The 25,577-nt window shown below is 41.2% G+C and overlaps 1 protein-coding gene across 1 annotated transcript; it reads right to left on the minus strand.

The window, feature by feature from the left end:
* Positions 1-921: 921 nt before the first annotated feature.
* On the minus strand, positions 922-8,049 carry tcp11l1 (t-complex 11, testis-specific-like 1). The gene is made up of 11 exons (XM_039001544.1): positions 7,958-8,049; positions 7,671-7,777; positions 6,494-6,641; positions 6,043-6,175; positions 5,751-5,871; positions 4,791-5,011; positions 4,468-4,604; positions 4,148-4,311; positions 3,214-3,395; positions 2,862-3,034; positions 922-2,638 (listed from the first exon to the last, which is right to left on the minus strand). The coding sequence occupies exons 3-11, from the start codon at positions 6,612-6,614 to the stop codon at positions 2,424-2,426; spliced, it is 1,467 nt and encodes a 488-aa protein (XP_038857472.1). The 5' UTR covers positions 6,615-6,641; positions 7,671-7,777; positions 7,958-8,049; the 3' UTR covers positions 922-2,423.
* Between the last annotated feature and the right edge of the window lie 17,528 nt (positions 8,050-25,577).

Consider the following 25,577-nt stretch of genomic DNA (forward strand, 5'->3'; position numbering starts at 1 on the left):
TCCAATATGATCAATATTTGCACATGAAAACATTTCCACTGCCATTTCTCGCATAATACATTTTAGACAGAAAAAGATCCCCCCTTGTCTAGTGTATTTTGTTTTGTCGAGATTTGAAAAGTTTACAGACAAATTTGCTGTTTCCATCAGGCCTGTCAATAAATGTTTTATCCAACATTTACTTTACTCACATAAAAAGGTTGGATGGAAACCTGGTTTGCCAAAAAGCAAACAGAGCTTGTAAAAACATGGTGTTTTAGACTCTCTCTCTCTCTACCATACCTGCTGTCTCGACCTCTGAATGCCAGTGGTGGAAAAAGTATTCAAACGTCATACTTGAGTAAAAGTAAAGATACCTTAATAGAAAATGACTCAAGTAAAAGTGAAAGTCACCCATTAAAATAATACTTGAGTAAAAGTCTAAAAGTATTTGGTTTTAAATACACTTAAGTATCAAAAGTAAAATTATTAATAATTTCAAATTCCTTATAGTAAGCAAAGCAGAGAGATAGCCTTGGGCACACTCCAACACTGACATAATTTACAAATTAAGCATGTATTTAGTGAGTCCGCCAGATCAGACACAGTAGGGGTGAGCAGGGATCTTCTCTTGTGCGTAAATTGGATCATTTTCCTGTCAAAATGTAGTACTTTTGGGTGTCAGGGAATGTCAAGCCAACTGACATTTACACCTGTGGTACTGAACTGTTGCAACCTCTCTACAACCACTGTGATTATTATTTGACCCAGCTGATCATCTATGAACATACTGAAGACCAATCTGGCCTTAATGGCCATGTACTCTTATAATCTCCACCTGGCACAGCCAGAAGAGGACTGGTCACCCGTTTGAGCCTGGTTCCTCTAGGTTTCTTCCTAGGTTCCTGCTTTTGTCCTAGCCACCGTGCTTCTACATCTGCATCGTTTGCTGTTTGGTGTTTTAGGCTGGGTTTCTGTATAGCACTTTGTGACATCTGCTGATGTAAAAAGGGCTTTATAAATACATTTGATTGATTGTATGGTTCAGTATTACCTTTTGTCCTTTCATTAAAATTGTTAACATGTTTGAACAATTACCAAATCATGAATCTACAGCTGGTCACATGAAGGTGCAAGGCACCAATCATGATCACTGTCAATAACCAGGTTCCCATCCAACCTTTTTATGCAAGTAAAGTACATGTCAGATAAAAAAAATTTATGACAGGCCTAAAGATGCTAGACAAGGTGGAATTTGTGTTGGTATAATGAATTATGAGAGAAATATCAATGGAAACACTTATGCGCAAATATTGATATAATAACCATCACATCAAAGTAAACTTGGAGTCAAACGATGACATGTTGTGGTCCTCCCACTACGACTCGTAGGGAAAGCATGCAGTTTATTAGGCTAAAGATCAAATAAATTGTGAATTAGTGATGAAGTTCACAGGGTGGTGAAAGTGCAAGGTGGTGAGCTTGATGCTCCTTTCCAATAAACATCGAGGGTCTTATTCTGGTGACATGGTCATCAATGCTTGTCTGCCGTTTGAGATATATCAGATAATCTCGCTCTTTTGTCCTAATAATCTCATCATGTAAACTAAACATGCGGGCTTGCCAACAGCGATGCCAATACCAGAGTGGGCACACTCACTATATAATCCAACATTTTGTGTGTGAAAACCATCAGTAGAGTTGAAAATGCGCTGGAAACCCATTTAACTTGTTTATTTATTTTTATTTTTATTCGGTACATGGGAATTTAACCGCAAAAGCTATTTTCAGTTGCACTACATCATCACGCACAGCCTTTTGTCTGTCAATTTGATGGGAACACATCTCTGTTGGGAAAATGTGCATATTGTTTTATGCAGATTTTAAAATATTCGCATGAAACTGTCGCCAATTGGATGGAAACCTAGGTAGCGATGTGTGCTTTACAGTATACATAGCAGTTTACAGTGGAAATAAATATCCAACAAGGAGGGTCTCTACACAAAAAGTCCTCTTATGTTCTCCCCTTTACCATCGAGGACCACTTTGGAAACGTGTATTAAGGAATACTTTTTAGTGTTATCTTCTGGGAATAAATTCTACATCTTGTTGTATATTTTTTTTAAGCAATTCAATTCATGAGTAGCCTGTACCAAATAGTTTCCAGATGCTATCACAGAACTCCTTATTTAATGCAAGTAAAAGAAAACATGCCGTTTTGTATGCCTTTTTTTACCCGTGTTTGTTGTACCAATCCAGAAACAGAGGCACCATCATCAAATAAGTAACATGTGAATGCAACAGCGCTTGTGTATAAGTATTTTCATATCAATTAATACTGGCATTGTACAATACTGTCATTATTACATTATCTTTAGCCATACAATGGAAAGCATGGATAACCTACAGTAATCCCATTTTAATTAACAGTTCAGTGTTAAAGCCTAGGTGTCATGACTTTCTCCTTCTTGCACAATCTCCTGAAGGATCTTTTGGTAGAAAGGGGAATAAACCAACTTGTTGAAGTGGACCAGACGGCCAAACTTCATGGCAATCTCTTCCAGCTCTTTGCTGACTGGAGCTAGGCCCCCTGGCAGGGTTGGAGCACTCCTGTGACTGGACTCCAGGAAGGCAAGCAAGTAAGTCTGGATGCGGGAGCCTGAGTAAGGAAAGAATGTTCATGCTCAGAGGGTTAAAGTGACACAGAGCAACAAACTAGGTATGCTATCATCACAAGCACATAGTGTCATTGGCATGACCACACATGTAAACGATGATCAAATAGACAGAAGATACAGACCCAAACTATATTCTGCACAAAACTTCATTGAGGGGAATTGGGGATGGCATTGGCAAAATACATTCAACTATGGTTAGATTACCTATAAGCCTGCGGATGGCGTTGTCTGGGAGAGTAACAGCCGAGATCTGGCCTTTTAGAATGCTCTGCCGGTTGGTGGAGAACGGGGAGAAGCCATGTTCAGACAGACATCCACTTAGCTCCACACACATCCTCTCTCCAATGGTAGCCAAGGCTTCATCTGCACTGAAAGACCTTCAGACCAAAGTTAAGAGTTGGGCGAGTTCATAAATTCCTAAAATGAATGAGGGCTCTGGGTATTATGTATGACGAACAAGAGTAGTCACTATGCCTAATGTCGTAGACCATGGTTATGAGTATATTCAAGTGTGTGTATGATCATTCAAACTGTGTGTATTTAAATGTGTACTTACGGCATGTGCGTCTCTGTGAGCAGAACCCCGATGGTCCTCTTCAGTCTGTCCATAAGGCCTGGCAGGCCTGAGATGGCCTCTCCCGTGGTGTTGTACACTATGAGTAGCACAGACGCCACCAGAACCAGCTGCTCCAAGTCCTGCTGCATTTCCTGGAAACGCACCTGGTCCATGAGAAGAGTCTGGGACAAAGGAAAAAGAGAGAGAACATAAAAAAGTGATGATTTGATTTGGAATTTTAGGTATTAAAAAAAAGATATAGATTTGATCAAATATTGAATTTGGCCTTTACTACTATAGCCCATAGAAACGCATTGAATAAAACATTTATAAATGGCAAAAAAAGACAGTCAAAAAATAAATAATAAGGAATAAGGTTTTGAAGTGTCTGTCCTTTATCTAGGAGATATAAGAAAGCTCAGGAAATATTGTTGGGTTTTTTGACATACAGTACTTAACCCCTTATTATTGTTGGCACAAAACGACCTCCATACTTCCATACATTTGTATGGGTTACCTTCAGACGAGTCCCATGGGGTCATATTAGTTTGTAGCCCAAACGGTTCGGACGTTACAGACAGAAGTTGGCACATCAGCGTTACAATTCAGATGCTACAGATGTTTTTGTGAGATGATCTGGATTGTTTCATGGTCTGAATACCGCTGTAGCTCAGCCACCTTCCACCGCAGATGCGGAAGGCCAACATAGGTGAATGCGGTGGACTGAAACGCAGCAAAAAAACTGATATCTCTATCTTAAACTGATGGATTTTAAAAATGGGGGATTTTTTAAATTATGTTACTTACGACACCGCATCGCGGTCATTTTAATCCATAGAGACGTGAAGACTTAAGACATCAATAGACTTAAGGATTATTAACCACTGTTAGGCCATTGTTGGGCCTGTGCAAGGTGTATGACAGACAAGCCTACCTCAGGGAAAGGATCAGAGGCGTGGTTCCATTTAAGCAGACGCAGGTAAGCATGGTTGTGCACAGCGAGAGGAGTGGGTAAACTACCCGCCCCACCCGCTTGATCTTCATGAAGTACACATTTAGCAGAGTCTTGAAGCCACTTCTCAGTGAAGTCTAAGGCGTCTGAAAAAGTATGCATGTTACTCCACAAACATTTACATCATCTACAGTAAGAGCCAGCACAACATAGCTTAAGTAGGATTTTGCTCAACCAGGAATGATTGAAGCATTAGTGATTAGCAATGATCAGTTGTGAGACGCTCATGATGTCCTCCTTACTGGGTTGTTTTTCAACAAACTCCTGGAATTTCTTCCGTTCGTACTCCACGGATTGCTGCAGGAGGTGAGGTCGGATACTGCTGACGGCAAAATTGGCCATATCAAGTTTCATTTTATCCATCACTGGAAATATCGCCCTATGAGAGAGAGTATGAACATGTTTAAGTACTGACAGGGATGAAGACATTCCAAGCATAAAACTTAGCAAAATAAGGCCTTATGTTAGAATGACAAAAAGAGGGAGACATCAATTGTGTCACATTAACATATCATTGAAAAGATAACCCCATTCCAGCACTAAAAAGAATTGACTGCCGATTTACTTTAACAGAGGCACAAGATCTGTGATTTCCCGAAGCTTCCGGATTTCCTCATCCCGGCTCGGAGCGCAGAGTGAACCCATCATACCAATGACAAACTCAACCACCTTACTGATGTCCAGAGCTCCGTTCTCTGCCTGCTGCTGGATCAGAGAGAGGTCTAGCACCTCCTCAATTCGCCCCCTCAACCGACCATGACCCGGAAGCAGAAAGGACAGCAGAGTCTACAGTGGTAGAGAGAGTGACCGTTTAATGAAATTTGCTCTTTTGAATGATAAAACATAGATGCGGTAAAGAGGTCAATGGAACTCGACCGAAACAAGTTTCAAGTTGTAATGTCACATGCACAAGTACAGTGAAATGCCTTTCTTGCAAACTCAAAACCCAACAATCAATAACAATGTATCACTAGAAGAAAAAAACACGAGAAATAAGAATAGGAAATATGGAAACATGTGGGGGAAAGATCCCGAATCTCCTCATTGCCCTCCAGTAAAATTAGCCTACATTTAGGCTATTGTTTATACTGTATGTGTATTTCACACGAGGTAAAAATCTGAGTATAATGCTTGTATGGACTTCAACACCAATACATGTTCATGTCATCGTCACCAATCAACCGCATTACAGTTAAAAAACGACTTTGAATACCACCCTATGATTTCTCCATGCTAGCTATGCTACCAGCTCATACGAACTGGAGTTACAATTTAGCAGTCACTTTTTCTAAACCTGAAAAGGGACTACTAAATGTGATGCAGCGAAAACATATCCAAATCGGACTTTAGCAACCACCCTTTGGGCCTGATACAATACATCAATCGTGACGGATTTGACGAATATCTACTTTGTTAGATCAGAATTGTTGAATGTATGCCAATCAGGCGTCATTCTTCTATCCCACACGGTCTGCGGTCCATAGACCTCTTTACTGCATCTATGGCCTAGCAACAGCTGTCTTACCTCTTTGATCTCAGCAAGAAGTTTGATGGCGTGATTATATGATGGCGGGTTCTCACTCAGTTGTGCCTCTAGAACGTCCCAGAATGCTTTATGCATAATTTCCTTCACTCTTTTTTCCAAACTGGGAGCATAGCAAGATAAATAATATAAATGGCAATACAAAATGCAAAAATAGCATATTTACAAAATTGTGGATTCTAGCATCAGTACATCAGGTCTTATAATTGTGCATGGCACAGCAATCAGAATACATAGTGACAGCCACTTCTATAAGACTATCCATTGAGCTCACCTTCCTTCTGCTGGCTCTGAGGGCTTCACCTGGAAGTCATTATTCACTACGATCTCATGGGCCAGGGCCATGTTGGTCACACCTTTCGCCGTCTCCATGAGCTCCTCCACTGACACAAATCTTGGTGGGCTGGCTGTGAAACAGGGGTGCAATGGCAACAGGTTATGCAGCTCTAAAAGGGGATGTGGACCAACTTCACCTTAAATGACATCTGTTCGTTTTGGACTTCAAATAGTACACCTGATTTTGAACCATTAAGGCAGCTGGGTTGCGGCTAGACACATAAATTGTCAAAATCATATTTTTTGGTCGTTTCAGGGAGATATTTTTTTTATTTTAACTAACCCTAAACCTAACCATACCTTAACCCACATTTTCTAACCTGCTACAAAAAGTAAATTATGTTTGTAGCTGTATACCATCTAGTTCTCACCCTATAGGTGCTACTCACATTGTGGGGTGCTCCCTCTGTGAGGACTAGGTGTGCCTCTCCGGACTCTCTTACTATGAGACTGTTCAGAGGAGTCAGTTCTGTCCTCTCCACCCCCAGGTTTGTCAGAGTCCTTGGGCATGTTGCTCCTCTCACTTGAGTCCCGGGACTGAAAAATTTAAGTTGGGATAAATTAGGATAAGAAACATATTCAAATACTTTCAGTTGTGTGATGGCTGACCACTAGCCTCTACAAATCAGAGAGTGGAAGACTCTCTCGTCTCTAACATGTAGGCTCACTTTTTGTGTTCAGTCCCATCACAAGTCAGACTGTGGAATAACCTTCACTTGAACATACTTCACCTGTTGTCCGCTGATTTTGGCCTTATGTAGGAGGTAATCTGAGCCAAAAATAGCCACAGAGTAGTGTTATTAACACTACTTTCAGTATGATGGTCTGTAAGTTGGTTTGTATTTTCAATGCTGCCGCAATTCACACGCGATTTGCACAATATGTCAACAATAGCCGAGTTTAACCAAAGCACAGACCAAAAGTTGTCCCACACAAATCAGCTGATTGCAAGGGAAGAGCTTTGGTCGAGAACATTTGGTTACATTCGGCTATTGTTTACATACTGTGCACCACGTGAAATGCATCATGAGATGGAAAATACAAGCAAGCAACAGAACCTAACGGTTCCGCAAAAACTCGGGTAAACAACACTTTCCTGTGGTTACCCTATCTCCAGTAGTCCAGTTCCTACCTCCAAAACGACCAACAGCACGGACAACCGATAAAGTACGTTTAAATATCACTGTATTCAACATTCTGGCTTGTAGAGACAGACTACTGCGTTTTTTACAGCGACGTCTTTCAGACTGATAGCATGGAGTAACCATGGTAACAGGCTGATGTTTAGACAACCTGACCCCAACACAAGGCAAGCATTAAGACAACTTAAGGCAGCCAGGACATCGCACCATCCTAATGGTGTGATTGCAAACAAAAACAATCAAAGCTCTGTGGCGTCTGGTCATAAGATCACTGGCGCATAACAAACAATGCACAGTTCTGTCAAGGCTAAACCAATAGTGTGATTTCAATGACGTCACCGAGTCCTTACACCTCGACAGCAGAGACAGCCTAACATACGTCATGAGCTAGCAAGCAAAAACACTATTAATGTGAGCAACATACCGTATACTGTGGTTAGCTAGCTTGCAGGGTAGATTTCTTTGGTCCTACTTTTGCCAGACCTGAAGTGAATGGACAATGGAGTGATGGAGTAGTAGTCTCTCTGCTGGCTGAAAACAAAACAATAACGTTACCTACTGCCTGATGTTCATCATCTGGCTGCTAGGCTAACTATAGCTTCGATACAACCAATATAGTTTTTTTACAGCACAATGTAAAAACTATCTAGGTTGCATCGAAGCCAGGCTCGCTAATGTTACATGTAAAATAATTAGAATCAATTTGGTTACCTAATCAAAGTGTACTTCTGGCATGGTGAATGAAGTTACATAGCTAGCTAAATGCGTTGTTGATCTCTGGTGAAAATTAAGGAAGTCTTCCGGTAGTGGGTTGGGCCAAAGTGACGTCAAACTTCGACCACTCTCGTCGTGAGGTCCTGCTAAATAAATTCTCAGACGGAAGATGGCTACAATATTTATGACTGCAATGTGTCCCTCAACACAAAAACACGGAAACTTAAAGAAAAATAAGACTGATGCAATCAGAGTTCTCCCACGAGTTAAATTCAAATACCATCCATCTCCATGTATTAAAATACTTGGATTATTTAAATGCAATTCATAATGCATGTTTACAAAGTTTGTCCTAGGCCTATACAAACATGTACAAAGTGTGATCTTTTGACAAAATTGACACTGGCTACACACTGACAGCAGACATAGAAAGGATCCATTCTTCTCTTTGGCAGAGTACTTTGGATCACTGGAGGATGGTGGGTGCAGGGCCGATTCCAGGCATAATCGGTCGCTTAGGAACCCCAGCCGCTAGGTGGCCCCGACCAAAATAATTAAATATACACTGAGTCAAATTATGAACGCAACAAGTAAAGTGTTGGTCCCATGTTTCATGAGCTGAAGTAAAAGATCCCAGAAATGTTCCATACGCTCAAAAATCTCTCTCAGACTTCAGTGTTTTCAAAACAACTTTAACCAGCTCCAACTGGTAAAAATCGATTTGAATTGTCATCCAACTCGGGAACTCTGCTTCTTTCTAGAGCTCCGACTTTCCGACCTGAATATCACTGACGTCATGATTTGACCTAGTATTTTTCTGAGTTCCCAGTTGTTTTGAACGTGGCATGTCACCCCTACTCTTACGATAAGTACTATGGGATCTTTACTGACCACAGAGAGTCAAGACGATAATTTAACGTCCCATCCGAAAGACAGCACCCTACACAGGGCAAAGTCCCCAATCACTGCCGTGGGGAATTTAGATATATATTTTTAACTTCCAGCAGCATCTGGTGTCCCATCCAGGGACTGACCAGGACCAACCCTGCTTAGCTTCAGAGGAAAGCCAGCAGTGGAGATTACGTGACTCAAGGTCATGTGAAATTTTACTGCGGTCATGACTCATGACTGCTGATGTGACGGTAATACAGTCACCCCAACAGCCCTATGCACAACTGAAGAATTTTGTCACAAACTGTCAGAAACCATCTCAGGGAAGCTCATCTGCGTGCTCGTAGTCTTCACCAGGGTCTTGACCAGACTGCAGTTAGGCGTCATAACAGACTTCAGTGGGCAAATGCTCACCTTCGATGGCTACTGGCACGCTGGAAATGTGTGCTCTTCAAAGATGAATGTCGGTTTCAACTGTACCGGGGAGATGACATGTGTATGGCGTTGTGTGGCCGAGCAGTTTGCTGATGTCAACATTTCCCCCGGGTGGTGGTGGTGTTGTGGTATGGGCAGGGATAAGCTACGGACAACGAACACAATTGTGTTTTATCGATGGCAATTTGAATGCACAGAGATACCATGATGAGATCCTGAGGCCCATTGTCGTGCCATTCATCCGCCACCATCACCTCATGTTTCAGCATGAGAATGCAAGGCCCCATGTCACAAGGATCTGTACACAATTCCTGGAAGCTGAAAATGTCCCAGTTCTTCCATGGCCTGCATACTCACTAGACATGTCACCCATTGTGTCACATTCGTCGTATAGAGGAGACCAAGGCGCAGCGTGATTGGAATACGTTCTTCCTTTTAATAAACGAAGAACACTTAACAAACTAACAAAGTAACAAAATGAACGTGCCGCTAATAAACACTGAGTGCTGACATGCAACTACATATAGACAATAACCCACCAAACCAAAATGGAAAATGGCAACCTAAATAAGATCCCCAATCAGAGACAACGATAAACAGCTGTCTCTAATTGGGAACCAATTCAGGCCACCATAGACCTACATTTACCTAGACAATACCAAAACCCCATAGATATACAAAAACCCCTATACAAGACAAAAACACCCATACCACCCTCGTCACACCCTGACCTAACCAAAATAATAAAGAAAACAAAGATAACTAAGGTCAGGGCGTGATACATTGAGCATGTTTGAGATGCTCTGGATCAATGTGTATGACACCATGTTCCAGTTCCTGCCAATATCCATCAACTTTACACAGCCATTGAAGACGAGTGGGACAACATTCCACAGGTCACAATCAACAGCCTGATCAACTCTATGCAAAGGACATACAGTACATTCGGAAAGTATTCAGACCCCTTTCCACATTTTGTTACGTTACAGCCTTATTCTAAAATGGATTAAATTGTTTTTTCCCCTCATCAATCTACACACTATACCCCATAATATCCCAGACATCTTTGCAAATGTATAAAAAAAAATAGAAAAAGACTGAAGAATCACATTTTCATAAGTATTCAGACCCTTTACTCAGTACTTTGTTGAAGCACCTTTGGCAGCAATTACAGCCTTGAGTCTTCCTGAGTATGATGCTACAAGCTTGCCACACCTGTATTTTGGGAGTTTCTCCCATTCTATTCTGCAAATCCTCTCAAGCTCTGTCAGGTTGGATGGGAAGAATTGCTGCACAGCTATTGTCAGGTCTCTCCAGAGATGTTCGATTGGGTTTGTCTGGGCTCTGGCTGGCCCAGTCAAGGACAGTCAGAGACTTGTCCCGAAGCCACTTCTGCGATATCTTTGCTGTGTGCTTAGAGTCGTTGTCCTGTTGGAAGGTGAACCTTTGCCCCAGTTTGAGGTCCTGAGCGCTCTGGAGCGCTCTCTACTTTGTTCATCTTATCCTCGATCTTGACCAGTCTCCCAGTCCCTGTCGCTGAAAAACATCCCTACAGTATGATACCGCCACCATGCTTCACCGTAGGTATGGTGCCAGGTTTCCTTCAGACGTGATGCTTGGCATTCAGGCCAAAGAGTTCAATCTTGGTGTCATAAGAACAGAGACTCTTGTTTCTCATGGTCCGAGTCCTTTAGGTTCCTTTGACAAACTCCAACGGGCTGTCATGTGCCTTTTACTGAAGAGTGGCTTCCTTCTGGCCACTATACCATTAAGGCCTGATTGGTGGAATACTTCAGGGATGGTTGTCCTTCTGGAAGGTTCTCCCATCTCCACAGAGGAACTCTGGAGCTATGGGTGACCAGGGTGACCATTGGGTTCTTGGTCACCTCCCTGACCAAGGCCCTTCTCCCCCGATTGCTCAGTTTGGCCGGGTGGCCAGCTCTAGGAAGAGTCTTGGTGGTTCCAAACTTCTTCCATTTAAGAATGATGGAGGCCACTGTGTTCTTGGGGACCTTCAATGCTGTAAAACATTTTAGGTACCCTTCCCGAGATCTGTGCCTCGACACAATCCTGTCTCGGGGGCTCTACGGACAATTCCTTCGACCTCATGGATTGGTTTTTGCTCTGACATGCACTGTCAACTGTGGGACCTTATGTAGGCAGGTGTGTGCCTTTCCAAATATGTCCAATCAATTGAATTTACCACAGGTCCAATCAAGTTGTAGAAACATCTCAAGGATGATCAATGGGAACAGGATGCACCTGAGCTGAATTTTGAGTCTATAAGGTATTTCTTTTTTTGTTTTTTTATACATTTTCTAAAGTTTCTTCAAACCTGTTTTGACTTTGTCATTATGGGGTATTGTGTGTAGATTGATGAGGGACCTTTTTTATGTCATCCATTTTAGAATAAGTCTGTAACGTAACAAAATGTGGAAAATGTTAAGGGGTCTGAATACTTTCAGCATGCACTATACATGATAAGATTATTATGGACAAATGAGCGGTAGCTAAGCATCGATCGTCATCATGTCACCAGAATAAGACCCTCGATAATTATTGGAAAGGAGCATCAAGCTCTTCACCTGGCACTTTCACCACCCTGTGAAGTTCATCATAATTTATTTCATCTGTAGCCGAATAAAGTGCATGATTTCCTAAAGAATCATAGTTGGAGGGTCACAGAACATGTCATCGCGTGACTCCAAGTTTACGTCGATATGAGGGTTATAATATAAATATTTGCGCATTAACGCATTTTTCACCGACATTTCTCTCGTAATTAATTTTACAGACAAAAAGATCCCACCTTGACTAGCGTATTTAGTTTTGTCTACATTTGGAAAGTTTATCGGCAAACGTTCTGTTTCCATCAGGCATGTCATGACATTTTTCATCTGACGTAATTTAATCATAGTCTAATACCAATCGAGCACGCATGGCACCCGCCCAGAGGCCCTGACCTGCAACATTTTCTCTACGCCACATGGCAAAATGTGTAGAAATGCAGGAAATCAACTTCAAAACATAAATGTTTCTCTCCACCGTCAAATCTCGCATGGGCCCCCCAAAAGGCTAGAGCCGGCCCTGAGTGGAAGGAGTTCTAGTAGGACGGGTTCATTGCAAGGACTGGAATGGAATAAATGGAACGGTATCAAACACATCAAACATATGCAAACAGTTCAGTTTATTCCATTTCAGCCATTACAAGAAGCCCTTCCTCCTATAGCCCCCCCTTCCCACCAGCCTCCTCTGATTTGGCTATTCATCAAATCAAATTTCATTTCTCACATACACGTGTTTAGCAGATGTTATTGCAGGTGTAGCGAAAAGCTTGTTCTTCAATAATGCCAACAGCTCTTCATTTGTTGTTCTTTGAGTATAGTCCTTCTTTGAGTATAAGGCTTTGTTGAGGCTTGCTGACAGAAGGTGGAGCCTAAGGATAACAAAGAGAGCAAAATGTGAGACATCTGAGTCAGAGCACTCTCCACAAAGACTACCGCCAGATATATATTTTACCTCTGGTTGTTTCCTGTGCACAACTCTGGCAAGTTTGTCTCTGACCAGCTTGTGCAAAGATTCTGATATCTGAAACAGACATTTTTTCAATTAAGCCATGTGTCAAATGAAATTATGTAATGAATGCATGTTCATGAGAAATTCTCACAACATACAATGTTAATGAAACATTCATGTAGCTTTTCAAGGACCCAAATAAATCAGTCACTGCTCTGTCTGCAAAACAAGAATACCTTAAAAATATCAAGATGATTGTCCGGCATTTGCTGCGATTTGCTGTGGATAATGGCTCTGGAAAAAGATATCTTCATAACCATTTTGTTCTCAATCTGAAAATGAGACCATATAATGCCGATAGTAATTCCAACATAATTTGAAATGGAATATATTCTGGTTAATCAAGGTCTGAATTAGAATGCTCTGACTCCCTACAGAAACAGTAACTGCCCCATGTGCATTATCAATCAGTCAATCAATCAAATGTATTTATATAGCCCTTTTTACATCAGCCGATGTCACAAAGTGCTATACAGAAACCCAGCCTAAAACCCCAATCAGCAAGCAATGCAGATGTAGAAGCACGGTGGCTAGGAAAAACTCCCTAGGAAAGCAGGAACCTAGGAAGAGACCTAGAGAGGAACCAGGCTCTGAGGGGTGGCCAGTCCTCTTCTGGCTGTGCCGGGTGGAGAATATAACAGTACATGGCCAAGATGTTCAAACGTTCATAGATGACCAGCAGGGCATTAGTCTTACAGTCTCACCTCTTTGTCTAGCTTGATTCCCAGTGGGTCTGTAGCCATGAAGCACAACAATGTGCACAGCTCCTCCCGCTTAACTTACGAGGGTGCAGTTGCTTTTAACACAACTGCAATGCCTCCAGAGCTTTATCGAACTTTGTATTAACTGAATCTGCAGTTCAAACAACAACAAAGCAGTCACACCACCACAGTTTTGGGTAAACAGCTTAGGGGTGGGACTGGAGAAATGTAACCAAATTCATAGACGGGTATATGGATGCAAGAACTGACCATCCGTGAGATCAAAATGATAGTTTTAACCATGTTTTGAAGCTATACAGTGTTTGTTTACAATTACAATGTTTACAAACAATGGAGTAAAACAAGCTTATATTTTGGGTTCTGATGGGGTTAGACAGTTGAACTAAGTGCATGACACATTGATAAGTAATATTTTTCAAGAATAAATGGCTGCATATAATTAATAAAAGTGTAGCAACCACAGATTGCCCCTTTAATGCAGCATTACAAATTGCTTGTGATAGAAAAGGTGCCATCATGACCTAGGTCATATGAAGTGGTCACCTAGAAGTTCGGTAACCCCAATGTATATGTCGGACATGTGATTGGCGATCTGGGGCGAGCGGTCGGCTGGGCCGTAGTATTCACCATTGCTTCATACAGCATCAGTTTGGACTACTGTTTGCCTGTGCAATGGTGCTGGCCCTGGCCAACAACAACACATCATCTGGACACCTGGGCAGCTCACGGCTCACCTCCACCACCTGCTGGTCAGGCAGCAACTCCAGACAGACCAATGCTGCTGTAAGCCAATCATCCTCCCTTCAACAGAAGAAAACATACAATTGTGTGCCACTGAAAAAACTGTTGTCCCCAGTCCCTCACCAACAGGAATATTGTACTCTGTAGGCCTGTATGAGATCTTCAATTATAGAAATATTCATGTAAGATATTAAATTAAGAATGATAAAAAAAATCACACTACATACTGTGATTCCTTGAAGGCCCTCAGGGTCTCATTGTCCAGGTAGTTGCTGGTGTATATCAAGTGTTGGTCCCACTGTGCCATACGGTGGGGAGAGAGAGGCCTCTCTACCTTCCAACAGATTGTCAAGCATAGGAAGCGCTACTAGCTGCAGCAGTCTCAGAATTGTCTCCTCCTGCCTCACTTCATCAACCAGAGTAAAGGAATGGACTGTGAATGGACTGTTCTTCAATCCTAGTCCTGGGTACCTTACATGGCTCGACATTTAAGTTTTTGCCCGACACCAGCATCCCTGATGTACTTAGTTTTAGTTGAATCTGGTGTGTGAGTTCTGGGCTATAACAAAATGTGCATCCCTGTGGGTTCCCAAATGCTAAATTGAAGAGTATTAGACAATATAAACACAGTAAACAGGTTTCCATCCAGACTGTTTATGAGAGTACATAAATGTAACCTGATGAAAACAGCTAATTTGTCAGTGAACTTTCTTGATGTCGACAAAACAAAATGCACTAGAAAAGTTTGAAACATTTTTTTGTTGGTGAAATAGATTATGCGACAACTGCGCTGGAAATGCTTCTGTGCAAATATTGACAAAATAACCATAATGTCGAAGTTAACTTGCAGTCACGCGATGCTATGTTGTGTGGTCCTCCCACTGAGATTTGGAAACGTATGTGCAGTTGATTAGGCTACAGATGAAAAAGGTTATGATGAACTTCACAGGGTGGTGAAAGTGCACGGTGGTGAAAGTGCACGGTGGTGAGCTCGATGCTCCTTTCCAATAACTGTCGAGGATCTTAATTTGTATTGTGGCGACATGATGATCGGTGCTTGGCTGCCAATTGGCAAATAAAAATGATCCCGCTCTTATTTATAACCTCATCATGCACCCTCCGCACTGTAGAGTGGGCATACAGTGACTTTCAAATTGACATCGTCATAGAATGCCACCTTTCCAACAAGTCAGTTTGTCAAATTTCTGCCCTGCTAGAGCTGCCCCGGTCAACTGTAAGTGCTGTTGTTGTGAAGAGGAAACGTTTAGGAGCAACAACTGCTCATCCGTGAGGTGGTAGGCCACACAAGCTCAGAACGGGACCACCGAGTGCTGAGTTCCAAACTGCCTCTGGAAGCAACCAGCACAAGAACTGTTTGTCGGGAGCTTCATGAAATGGGTTTCCATGGCACGACAGATGCACACAAGCCTAAGATCACCATGCGCAATGCCAAGCATCAGTCGGAGTGGTGTAAACCTCGCCGCCATTGGACTATGTATCAGTGGAAACGCGTTCTCTGGAGTGGTGAATCAAGCTTCACCATCTGGCAGTCTGACAGAGGAATCTGGGTTTGGTGGATGCCAGGAGAATGCTACCAGCTCCAATGCATAGTGCCAACTGTAAAGTTTGGTGGAGGAGGAATAATGGTCTGGGGCTGTTTTCATGGTTCATAAATAAGCACTTTTATAAGCTTCCACTATCCTTAAAGTGTTGCTAAATTAGCTCTTCACTTCAGTTTGATTCTCAAAATATGCACCTTGGTTGGAGAGCGAGTAACGTCAGTGATTCCTTCCCTTTGCACAGGTAAAATAATGTGCAGTCACATATCTGGCATGTACCCAGTCACCAGTCGGATTTCCACTAGCTTCTGTAGCCACAGTCAGATTCCACAGCCACAGCCACAAAGTCAAACCTCTTAATTTAAGGTTAGGTTTAGCAGTGTGGTTATGGTTAGGTTGCAAATGTAATATTAAGATGATACGTTTTAGAAATTGGCTTTTTGTAGATATGTGTGCTGTGCATTCAGGTGTCAGAACACAGCTCCAAATTATGTCCATTTTGTTTGTTTTTCTCGCAGGCAGGCTGAAAGTGCATTGATCTGGCTGTGTGCGAGCTGTGCTAGCGGCTGATTACGTTTACACAACAGATGGCTAGCTAGGCCTACAACATTGCCTTTGTTACTTTCATAAATGTAGCTAACTAGCTATGCAAACAACACTGTCACTATATAATATTAGAAACCTTGCTAGATTTACTTAAAATCACTTATTGTGTATTCTCAAAAGTGTGCTTGTTTCTTCACATCTAAAGGAAATCAGCTGTGAAATTGGTAAGTCACCAACCATGCTACCTAGCCAGCTAACGTTAGCTCGCTGGTAGTGGCAGGGGAAGGGGTCTACCGGTAAGTCGGCGCCTTGTTCTGGTTTATAGGCCCTTGGTCTTGAAGACGGTTGGTGAAAATTATTTACAGGTAGCCCAGACTAACCAGGGTTGTACAAACTAGGAACCAAACGAAACGGGGAAACCGACCTGAATTTGTCCTGTAGAAAAAAACGTAGTAAAATACCATGTGCGACTAATACACCCCTGTGACCCCAGGCTCTGAGGTAGACGCCATGAGGCTAGTCAAAGGCACATTTCTCTAAACAGGGGTCTGCTAACTATATAGGCCTGGAGCTACACCAGTGGTTCTCAACCAGAGGTCCTATGGGTGCCCGAGAGAGCTTTTAGGGGGTTCCTGAAAAAGCAGGGAGAAATCTAGCCCAACATAGCTAGGATAACCTACCGTTACTCCTTAAGGTCCAAGGACCTTGCTATTTTCATAGGTAGGTTGGCTCTGACAGCCAAAAACTATATCTAAACGTGAATTAATTCTCAATTGTTATACGGTTCTAGAAAACATAAAGCCCTTTACTTTCATATCACACCAAAATCATTTCACAAATACAAAAATATACACTTACTATACACTGCTTTAACAGCTTTATTACAGTTGAAGCTGACAGTATTCTTCAGTTACAACATGTTTCTGGCAGCCTTACTTTACACACAGGTGTTCAGAGCATGCTAGATGTCTAATTAGTACAGGTGGTCGCCTTGACCGTCCGTCTGTCTTCCGTAAACACGCGCTGTAACATGGAGATATGGACATGTGCAACACTAACCCTTTAAATGTGTTTAGTCATTTTAAAAAACATGTATGTTTTGGGGTATTTTTCTCACTGTTATGAATGATACGTTCCTTATGTTTCCAAAACCATTCGGCAAGCTATGGGTGTTCACGTTCAGACCGAGCGTGGGGGATCTTAACAAAAGTCCCCCAGGAAAAATATACCTTCATCAATAAGCACTAAAGATACCTCAACAATAGGCGGTAACGGTAGTTAGTCTATGAACGGGGAAGGAGCAATCTAACAAATAGAAAACTAGAAGATTGATCAACTAGAAGATGGATCACACCGAGACAAGTGGATGCTGAACTCTTTTATTCAAAGAAATAGACATGGAAGCAATCAGTGAGATGTACAGGACACAATTCAATTAATTAATTAGTTATTCCAGTTTAGTGCTGAGCGATTAACCAAAATGTTGGTTATTTTTCTGTTTTCAAACAACTAATTGACCAACATCGGTTAAACTATTTTAATTCCATTTCATTCTGTTTTTTTTTTCTGTGAGCTCAATGCCCACATTGCACAGTTTCTCTAGAGATAAATCAGATCCAGCCTGAACTTTGCAAAGTTTTTCTTCCCTTATTTAACTAGGCAAGTCAGTTAAGAACAAATTCTTATTTACAATGACGGCCTACCCCAGCCAAACTCTAACCCCGACGATGCTGGGCCAATTGGGCGCCGCCCTATGGGACTCCCATTCACGGCCGGTTGTGATACAGCCTGGAAAAGTAGTAGGGAGTTGTAGTTTCCAACAGGCCAATGTCCAACATTTAGCACATAAAGGTAATTAACTACAGTGACCATAATCCATTGAGCATCTACTTGTCCATTCTGCTTCTTTTACACCTGCTACGGAAGAGACAGAAGAATGTGCGATCGTGAGGAGATAGAGAGAACAGCTGTTGCTTCACGAGGTATCACGACCTGAAAATACGTTGATAGTTTCTATTCAGCAGTCATGACCTATTTCGCTTCAAAACCTCCTTCACTCATGCTGCCAAACATACCCTCGTAAAACGGACTATCCTACCGATCCTTGACTTTGGCGATGTTATTTTCAAAATAGCCCCCAACTCTCTACTCAGCAAACTGGTTGTAGTCTATCACAGTGCCATCTGTTTTGTCATCAAAGCCTCATATACTACCCACGACTGCGACCTGTATACTCTCGTTGGCTGGCCCTCACTAAATATCTGTCGCCAAACCCACTGGCTCCAGGTCATCTATAAGTCTTTGCTAGGTAAAGCCCCGTCTTATCTCAGCTCACTGGTCACCATAGCAACACCCACCCGTAGCACACGCTCCAGCAGGTATATTGCACTGGTCATCCCCAAAGCCAATACTTACTTTGGCCGCCTTTCCTTCCAGTTCTCTGCTGCCAATGACTGGATCTAATTGCAAAAATCTCTGAAGCTGGAGTCTTATATCTCCCTTTCTAACTTTAAGCATCAGCTATCAGAGCAGCTTACCGATCACTGTACCTGTACACAGCCAATCTGTAAATAGCACACCCAACTACCTCATCCCCATATTATTACGTACCCTCTTGCTCTTTTGCAAATCATCATCTGCACATCTATCACTCCAGTATTAATGCTAAATTGTAATTATTTTCACCTCTAGAGCCTATTTATTGCCTACCTCCCTACTCTTCTACATTTGCACACACTGTACATAGATTTTTCAATTTTTCTTTTCTTTTGTGTTATTGACTGTACATTTGTTTATGTGTAACTCTGTGTTGTTGTTTTTGTCACACTTCTTTGCTTTACCTTGGCCAGGTCGCAGTTGTGAATGAGAACTTGTCCTCAACTGGCCTACCTGGTTAAATAAAGGTGAAATAAAAAATAAATAAAAGTATACCTTATTTACTTTGACGATCTACAAGGTGCCAATTTTGTCAGACAGCACAGGCAGCAGCTCAATAGAGATGACTTGGAATGAAATAATAAAGTATTCAAATCCCAGAAATTATGGTTAATAACTGATAAGCAGTAATGGGCAGTCACTACCATCATGGGACTTTAAAAAATATATATTCTGTGTTACAGCATTAATCGGGAACCGACCTCAAAAAGCCCTAATCGCTCATCACTATTCCAGGTATGCACTGTTCCCTTATGGAGTAAGTATAGAGAATATTTTTGGCTCTATTTTTCAGTTGATTTAGGTTAGGTTTGATTTAAAGTCCTGAATCATATTTGGACACAGAGAACCGATGTCATACCTGCTTAGTGCTCGGGTTCAAATAAGCTCATGTTGAAGTGAAGCAACCCGGGGATGTTGACATACAATGATGCAGAAGAGTTTCTAAAACCACAAGCTTTTGATATTTCAATGTTACAAAGTTACAGTGACCAAGGTTTTTAAAATATGGCAATTTGTGTGTTTTAGAACATTTCTAAAACTATTCAGTTGTACCATCCATCTGCTGCAAGTGGGTACTCTGGTCATCTCACGCCTCCTAGTGCTAGTAACAATTATTGGTGAATGCATAGGATTAAATGCAATTATTAGGCTACACATGCGTTAAACACATTATGGATTATAGCTGGAAGGGATGATAAAGCTGCCGACAATGCAGAAGCACTTGCACATACAATGTTGATGTCGCTTGCTAGATATCATATATTGTTTTTGTCAAAATACTGATAAGGTAAAAGACCATAGTAAAAAGTATGTTACTGCTTGGCTGAAACAAAAGCCTCCACTCACCCTGGCCCACCCTGACTAAGTATTTATTGTATTGTCTAACTTGGATGTTATATTTATTGTAGTTAACCTTTTATTTAAACAGAGAGTCAAATGTGAGGTTCTTTAGTGAGCTGTCATATCCTGTTTGGCAAGTGATCATGTAATTCTGAACCTCCCAGTCATCTAAATAATTTAAAATCATCCCATAAAAGAATCATCATATAATGGAAGCATACTAAACAAAAATATAAACGCAATGTGTAAATTGTTGATCCCATATTTCCTGAGCTGAAATAAAAGATCCCAGAAATGTTACATACGCACAAAAAGCTTATATCTACAAAATGTTGTGTACAAATTTGTTTACATCCCTGTTGGTGAGCATTTCTCCTTTGCCAAGATAATCCATCCGCCTAACAGGTGTGGTATATCAAGAAGTTGATTAAACAACATGATCATTACAGAGGTGCACCTTGTCACACAACATTATGGCTCAAGTTTTGATGGAGCGTGCCAGAGAATTGAATGTTCATGTCTCTACCATAAGCCGCCTCCAACGTCTTTTTAAAGAGTTTGGAAGTACGTCCAACTGGCCTCACAACCGCAGACCACATGTATGGCATCATGTGGGCGAGCAGTTTTCTTATGTCAACGTTGTGAACAGTGCCCCATGGTGGCGGTTGGGTTATGGTATGGGAAGGCATAAGCTATGGACAATGAACACAATTGCATCGATGGCAATTTGAATGCACAGAGATACAGTGACGAGATCCTGAGGCCCATTGTTGTGCCATTCATCCACCGCCATAACTTAATGTTTCAGCATGATAATGCACAGACCCATTTCGCAAGGATCTGTACACAATTCCTGGAAGCTGAAAATGTCCCAGTTCTTTCATGGCCTGCATACTCACCAGACATGTCTTCCATTGAGCATGTTTGGGATGCTCTGGACCGACTTGTACGACAGTGTGTTCCAATACCCGCCAATATCCAGCAACTTTGCACAGCCATTGAAGAGGAATGGGAAAACATTCCACATGCCACAATCAACAGCCTGATTAACTATGCAAAGGAAATGTGTCATGCTGCAGGAGGCAAATGGTGGTCACACCAGATACTGACTGGTTTTCTGATCCACGCCCCGACCCATTTTTTAAGGTATCTGTGACCAACAGATGCATGTCTGTATTCCCAGTCATGTGAAATCCATAGATTAGGGTCTAATAAATTTATTTCAGTTGACTGATTTCCTTCTATGAACTGTAACTCAGTAAAATCTTTGAAATGGTTGCATGTTGTGTTCATATTATTTTATTTGCACAGTCAGTATTTTCATGCTATTGTGTGGTCATTGATTGTCTATGGCATGAATTTATGATGCTTGTTTACGTTATCTCTTACAATATTATTGAGCTCAGTCATTACCTGGTGGTAATTACGTAATTGTGGTACAAGAGCCCTAAATACTTTGCTGTAGCTGTGCTTTAAGCATTTAAGTCAGCCCCGCCGTCATGATCGATGACATTGTGATTAAATACGTGTCAACTTCACCTCAGGGCTTTGGTTATGGCAGTGTTTTCCCTCAGTGCATTACAAGACAATAGTAATAAAACTTGAAGGTAATAAAGCCTTCATGTTGCTGATGGGAATTATCCCGTTGTATGGATGGTGTCCTTTTAATTTCGCTTTTCATGGCTTATAGAATTGTTTAATATCTGCTCAAATGAATCAGAGGACAGGCAAATAAAGAAATTGCCCCCCCCCCCCCCCCCCCAGGTCACAATGTCATTTATGATAGTAGCAAATTCTAACGGGTTCATTTAATCCCTGCACTTGATTGATAATGGTGCAGGTTGAATGGAGAAAATACTATTTTCTATTAAAGGATCGTCGGCAGTGGAGACCTCCCACTTAAAAAGTGGTCATGATGAGGAGACAGGGACCATCTACAGGTCAAATTAAATAACTTATATAATTTAAGATGAATGACAGGGCAATTTGTCCATTCAGTGTAATGGCTCTGACCCCTATTAGACTCTCAGGACAGCTTCATTTCCACCTTGATGGGTTGAAGATGTTATTCTCAATGCAGTAGAATTGCTACAACTACCAAATCATTGCACAGTATACCCTGCAGTTCTGTTACGTTAGGCGTATACCAAGTATGACTTGTTAAATATTATATATTTTTTTACTTGTACAGGAGTTATCAGAGTGTTAATTTGTCCCAACAAAACCTCCTGACCTGAACATCTTGATGGATCTCAGGGCACACTCAGGAAAACTCCCCGCCACCCTCTGCTAGGGTTACTGTAGAAAGACATCAATTATGGAATGCATTTGAATTCTTATTTCCCTAACTTACATCCTAATTATTGTAGTTTTTTGTTGTTGACTGGAGGACACGACTTTGAAAAGGAGCTGTCGTTATCGTACACCCCTCATGAGACAGACAGTGGGATAATTTCCTTACAAGTGTTGGAATTTAAAACAAGTCTTCTTGAAGCAGTGGAAGAACTACATATTCACATGGAACAAGGATTTATTAACATCCTTTAAATATCTCTTGATGTTACAGTAACATAAAGCCGGATTATCGATTTATACGTTCTTGGAAAAACGAACATTTTCAGGAATGTCTCCACAATAACAACTTCCTTTTCATCCCATTATTTACCAGGAAGAGCTCGTACACTTACGGCTCTATTTGGCCAAGTCATGAGGAATTGGGGAGTGTAATTTCGTAGGAGGTGTATTATGATTTTTCAGAGGAAGCTCACAGACATTTTTGGCCATCTGGACACAAGCCAGCTGTAGTTGCACATCAGAACGGGGTCATGCAAGCAAAAACCTGATGAATTCTCGTATTTGCTTGTAAAAAGGGGTACCCTGGAGCAAGCACTTTAAACCGGGCACTGGACATGTTTAAGATTATAAGAGGAAAATAAACTATTGTCTCTTGCCTTTTATTGTTATTACCATGTTTCTGGAACAGAAACAAAAGTATTCAATCTATGTGATCCTCAGGCATGCCATTAAAGTAACACTTTGTAGTTCTTGGGTTTATAGGTTTGAGGTTAAAAGAAGAGGATGTCACGTCAGAATATCTTGCGCAAGATAAATTCCATCACGTTTGTTTTCCTATACAGTGTGACGATGGAGTAGTGGCAAATATTTTAACTGCGCCATTTTTAAAAATAATCATATGGACGTTTTAGGGCCATGACGTCAAAGTCTGGGTATCTCATTGGTTTACCTGCATTCAAACTCCAGATGCTTTAATGCCCAGACTAGCAATTAAATGAAAACCGATGATAGGCATTTATCTGATCTTAGAATACTGTGTTGGGAATTTTCACATAAGGTTATTTACATGTATTCAGATTACATATGGGATAGGCCTGATATTTACAATGTGTTTTGGCTCGGGCATTATTTAATCTGCTGTTGCCTCTTGATTTACTTGGATACCCAAGTTTAATAACCTATTTACTGGGCTCACCACCCATGATTCCTCTGCAAACTAACAGCTTAATCTTGTGTGCACTTTTCGAGTATGCAATGCATAGTTTAATGGGAACTTAAATAAACTCCATGAGCCAAATGCCACACGCATATACAAATGAACTATATGTAGAAAGCTTTTTCCTTTTACCTGCTTTCCAGGGCACTAATATCACCACTCTAATGTACCGCTACTTCCCCGAAGATATCGCGGTGAACTACTGAAACTCAATTCATAGTTGAGCCTCCCTCTTTGAATTTATTCTGTAGACCGGTATCCAACTCTGTCTTTAGGAAAAATATATTGGTATTGATCATGATTTGTTCAATTATTTTAAATGATTGCAGCCGATTTTATCTCAATATCAAACCATTTCTGGTTAACAATTAAGTACCTTACTGTGATTGTTTTCAATTAGAATGGTAAAAAGAAACAAAACTCGCTAACACTGTCTGGGAGTTGTCTGAGTGGGAAGGGGAATACTGAAAATTAGCTGTTATTGGCAGAGAGGTTTGGAACTCTTTCTTATTGGTCTTTGGCCATGCAAGGCCAAAACTCCATCTCACCTAAACATGCTGAAATTTCAGGTGGCGTTTTCAAACATCTCTTACGCTAAAAGGGCAATGTCATCATTTTCACAGTATTATTCCAACCTCATAGTGTGGAAATATTTATAAAACACAGGAAAATCACGTTTTTGCCTGCACTGGGCCTTTTTGACGGCACTGCGAAGAATACTCTAGTAATAATTTTAAATCTGAGATTGACTATGTATTTTATATATTATTTGTATGCACTTTGCTTCAGGAGGCTGAAACTCAGTATGAAGAAAAGATTAGTAAACTTGTATCGAAGAAGCAGAAACTAGAATAGATGAATATCTCACAAATGACAGCCCCTCTTTTTTCTTTTATTTTTCTCCAGATTTTTCACCCTCAACACCCCTACTTCCCGCGACTATGTGGTGGAGTGGAAGCATGAGTATGGTTACATGCACACAATAATACGATTATTGTGGATTGTCAGATTAATGTAATAGTTTGTTTAAAATGTTTACATGCTTTGCAGGAAGAAGGATTACCCTACTAATCCTGTGTCACGCCCTGGCCTTAGAGATCCTTATTTATTCTCTATGTTTGGTTAGGTCAGGGTGTGACTCGGGTGGGAGATTCTATGTTTCCTATTTCTTTGTTGTTTTTGCCATGTGTGGTTCCCAATCGTTGTCTCTGATTGGGGATCATATATAAGTTGTGATTTTCCGTTTGGGTTTAGTGGGGAATTATTTTCTGTTTAGCTGTTTTGTTGCCTGACAGAACTGTGCGCTTTCGTTTTTTTCTACTTTGTTATTTTGTTGCGGTGTTCAGTTTATTAAAAATCACGAACGCCTACCACGCTGCACCTTGATCTCCTTCTTCATCCGACGAGTGCCGTTACATCCTGTTTACATGGACACATCTGAAATCAGGCTAACTGATGGGACTCAAATAAAATGCAGAAAATCGGCAATCAAAATGAACGTTCTAACACATCTGAAATCAGGCTACCTGGTGGGACCTAAATAAATGCAGAAAATCGCCAATGAAAATAAACGTTCTAACACATGGTTATACCATGTTATTTTTGCAAAGCCCATTTGATTCCGAGTTCGGGTATATAAAGGTTGTATGTGAAAACTATTTATAAAATGCATACTTTCAGTTTCTCTGAATTCACTGCACTCGTGCATAAGCAGGAGGTTTGCGTTGCTGGTGCTGGCACATGCGCAGATCAAATACACCGCTGGATAAAACTGTTAACATTTCCTTCCAAAGATTGCTCAGAAAACCAGGTGTTTATCCGTAGGATAAGCAGAGTAAAGTGTTTACATGACTATTGCC

This window comes from Salvelinus namaycush, chromosome 9, assembly GCF_016432855.1.
Source record: "Salvelinus namaycush isolate Seneca chromosome 9, SaNama_1.0, whole genome shotgun sequence".
Lineage (NCBI taxonomy): Eukaryota > Metazoa > Chordata > Actinopteri > Salmoniformes > Salmonidae > Salvelinus > Salvelinus namaycush.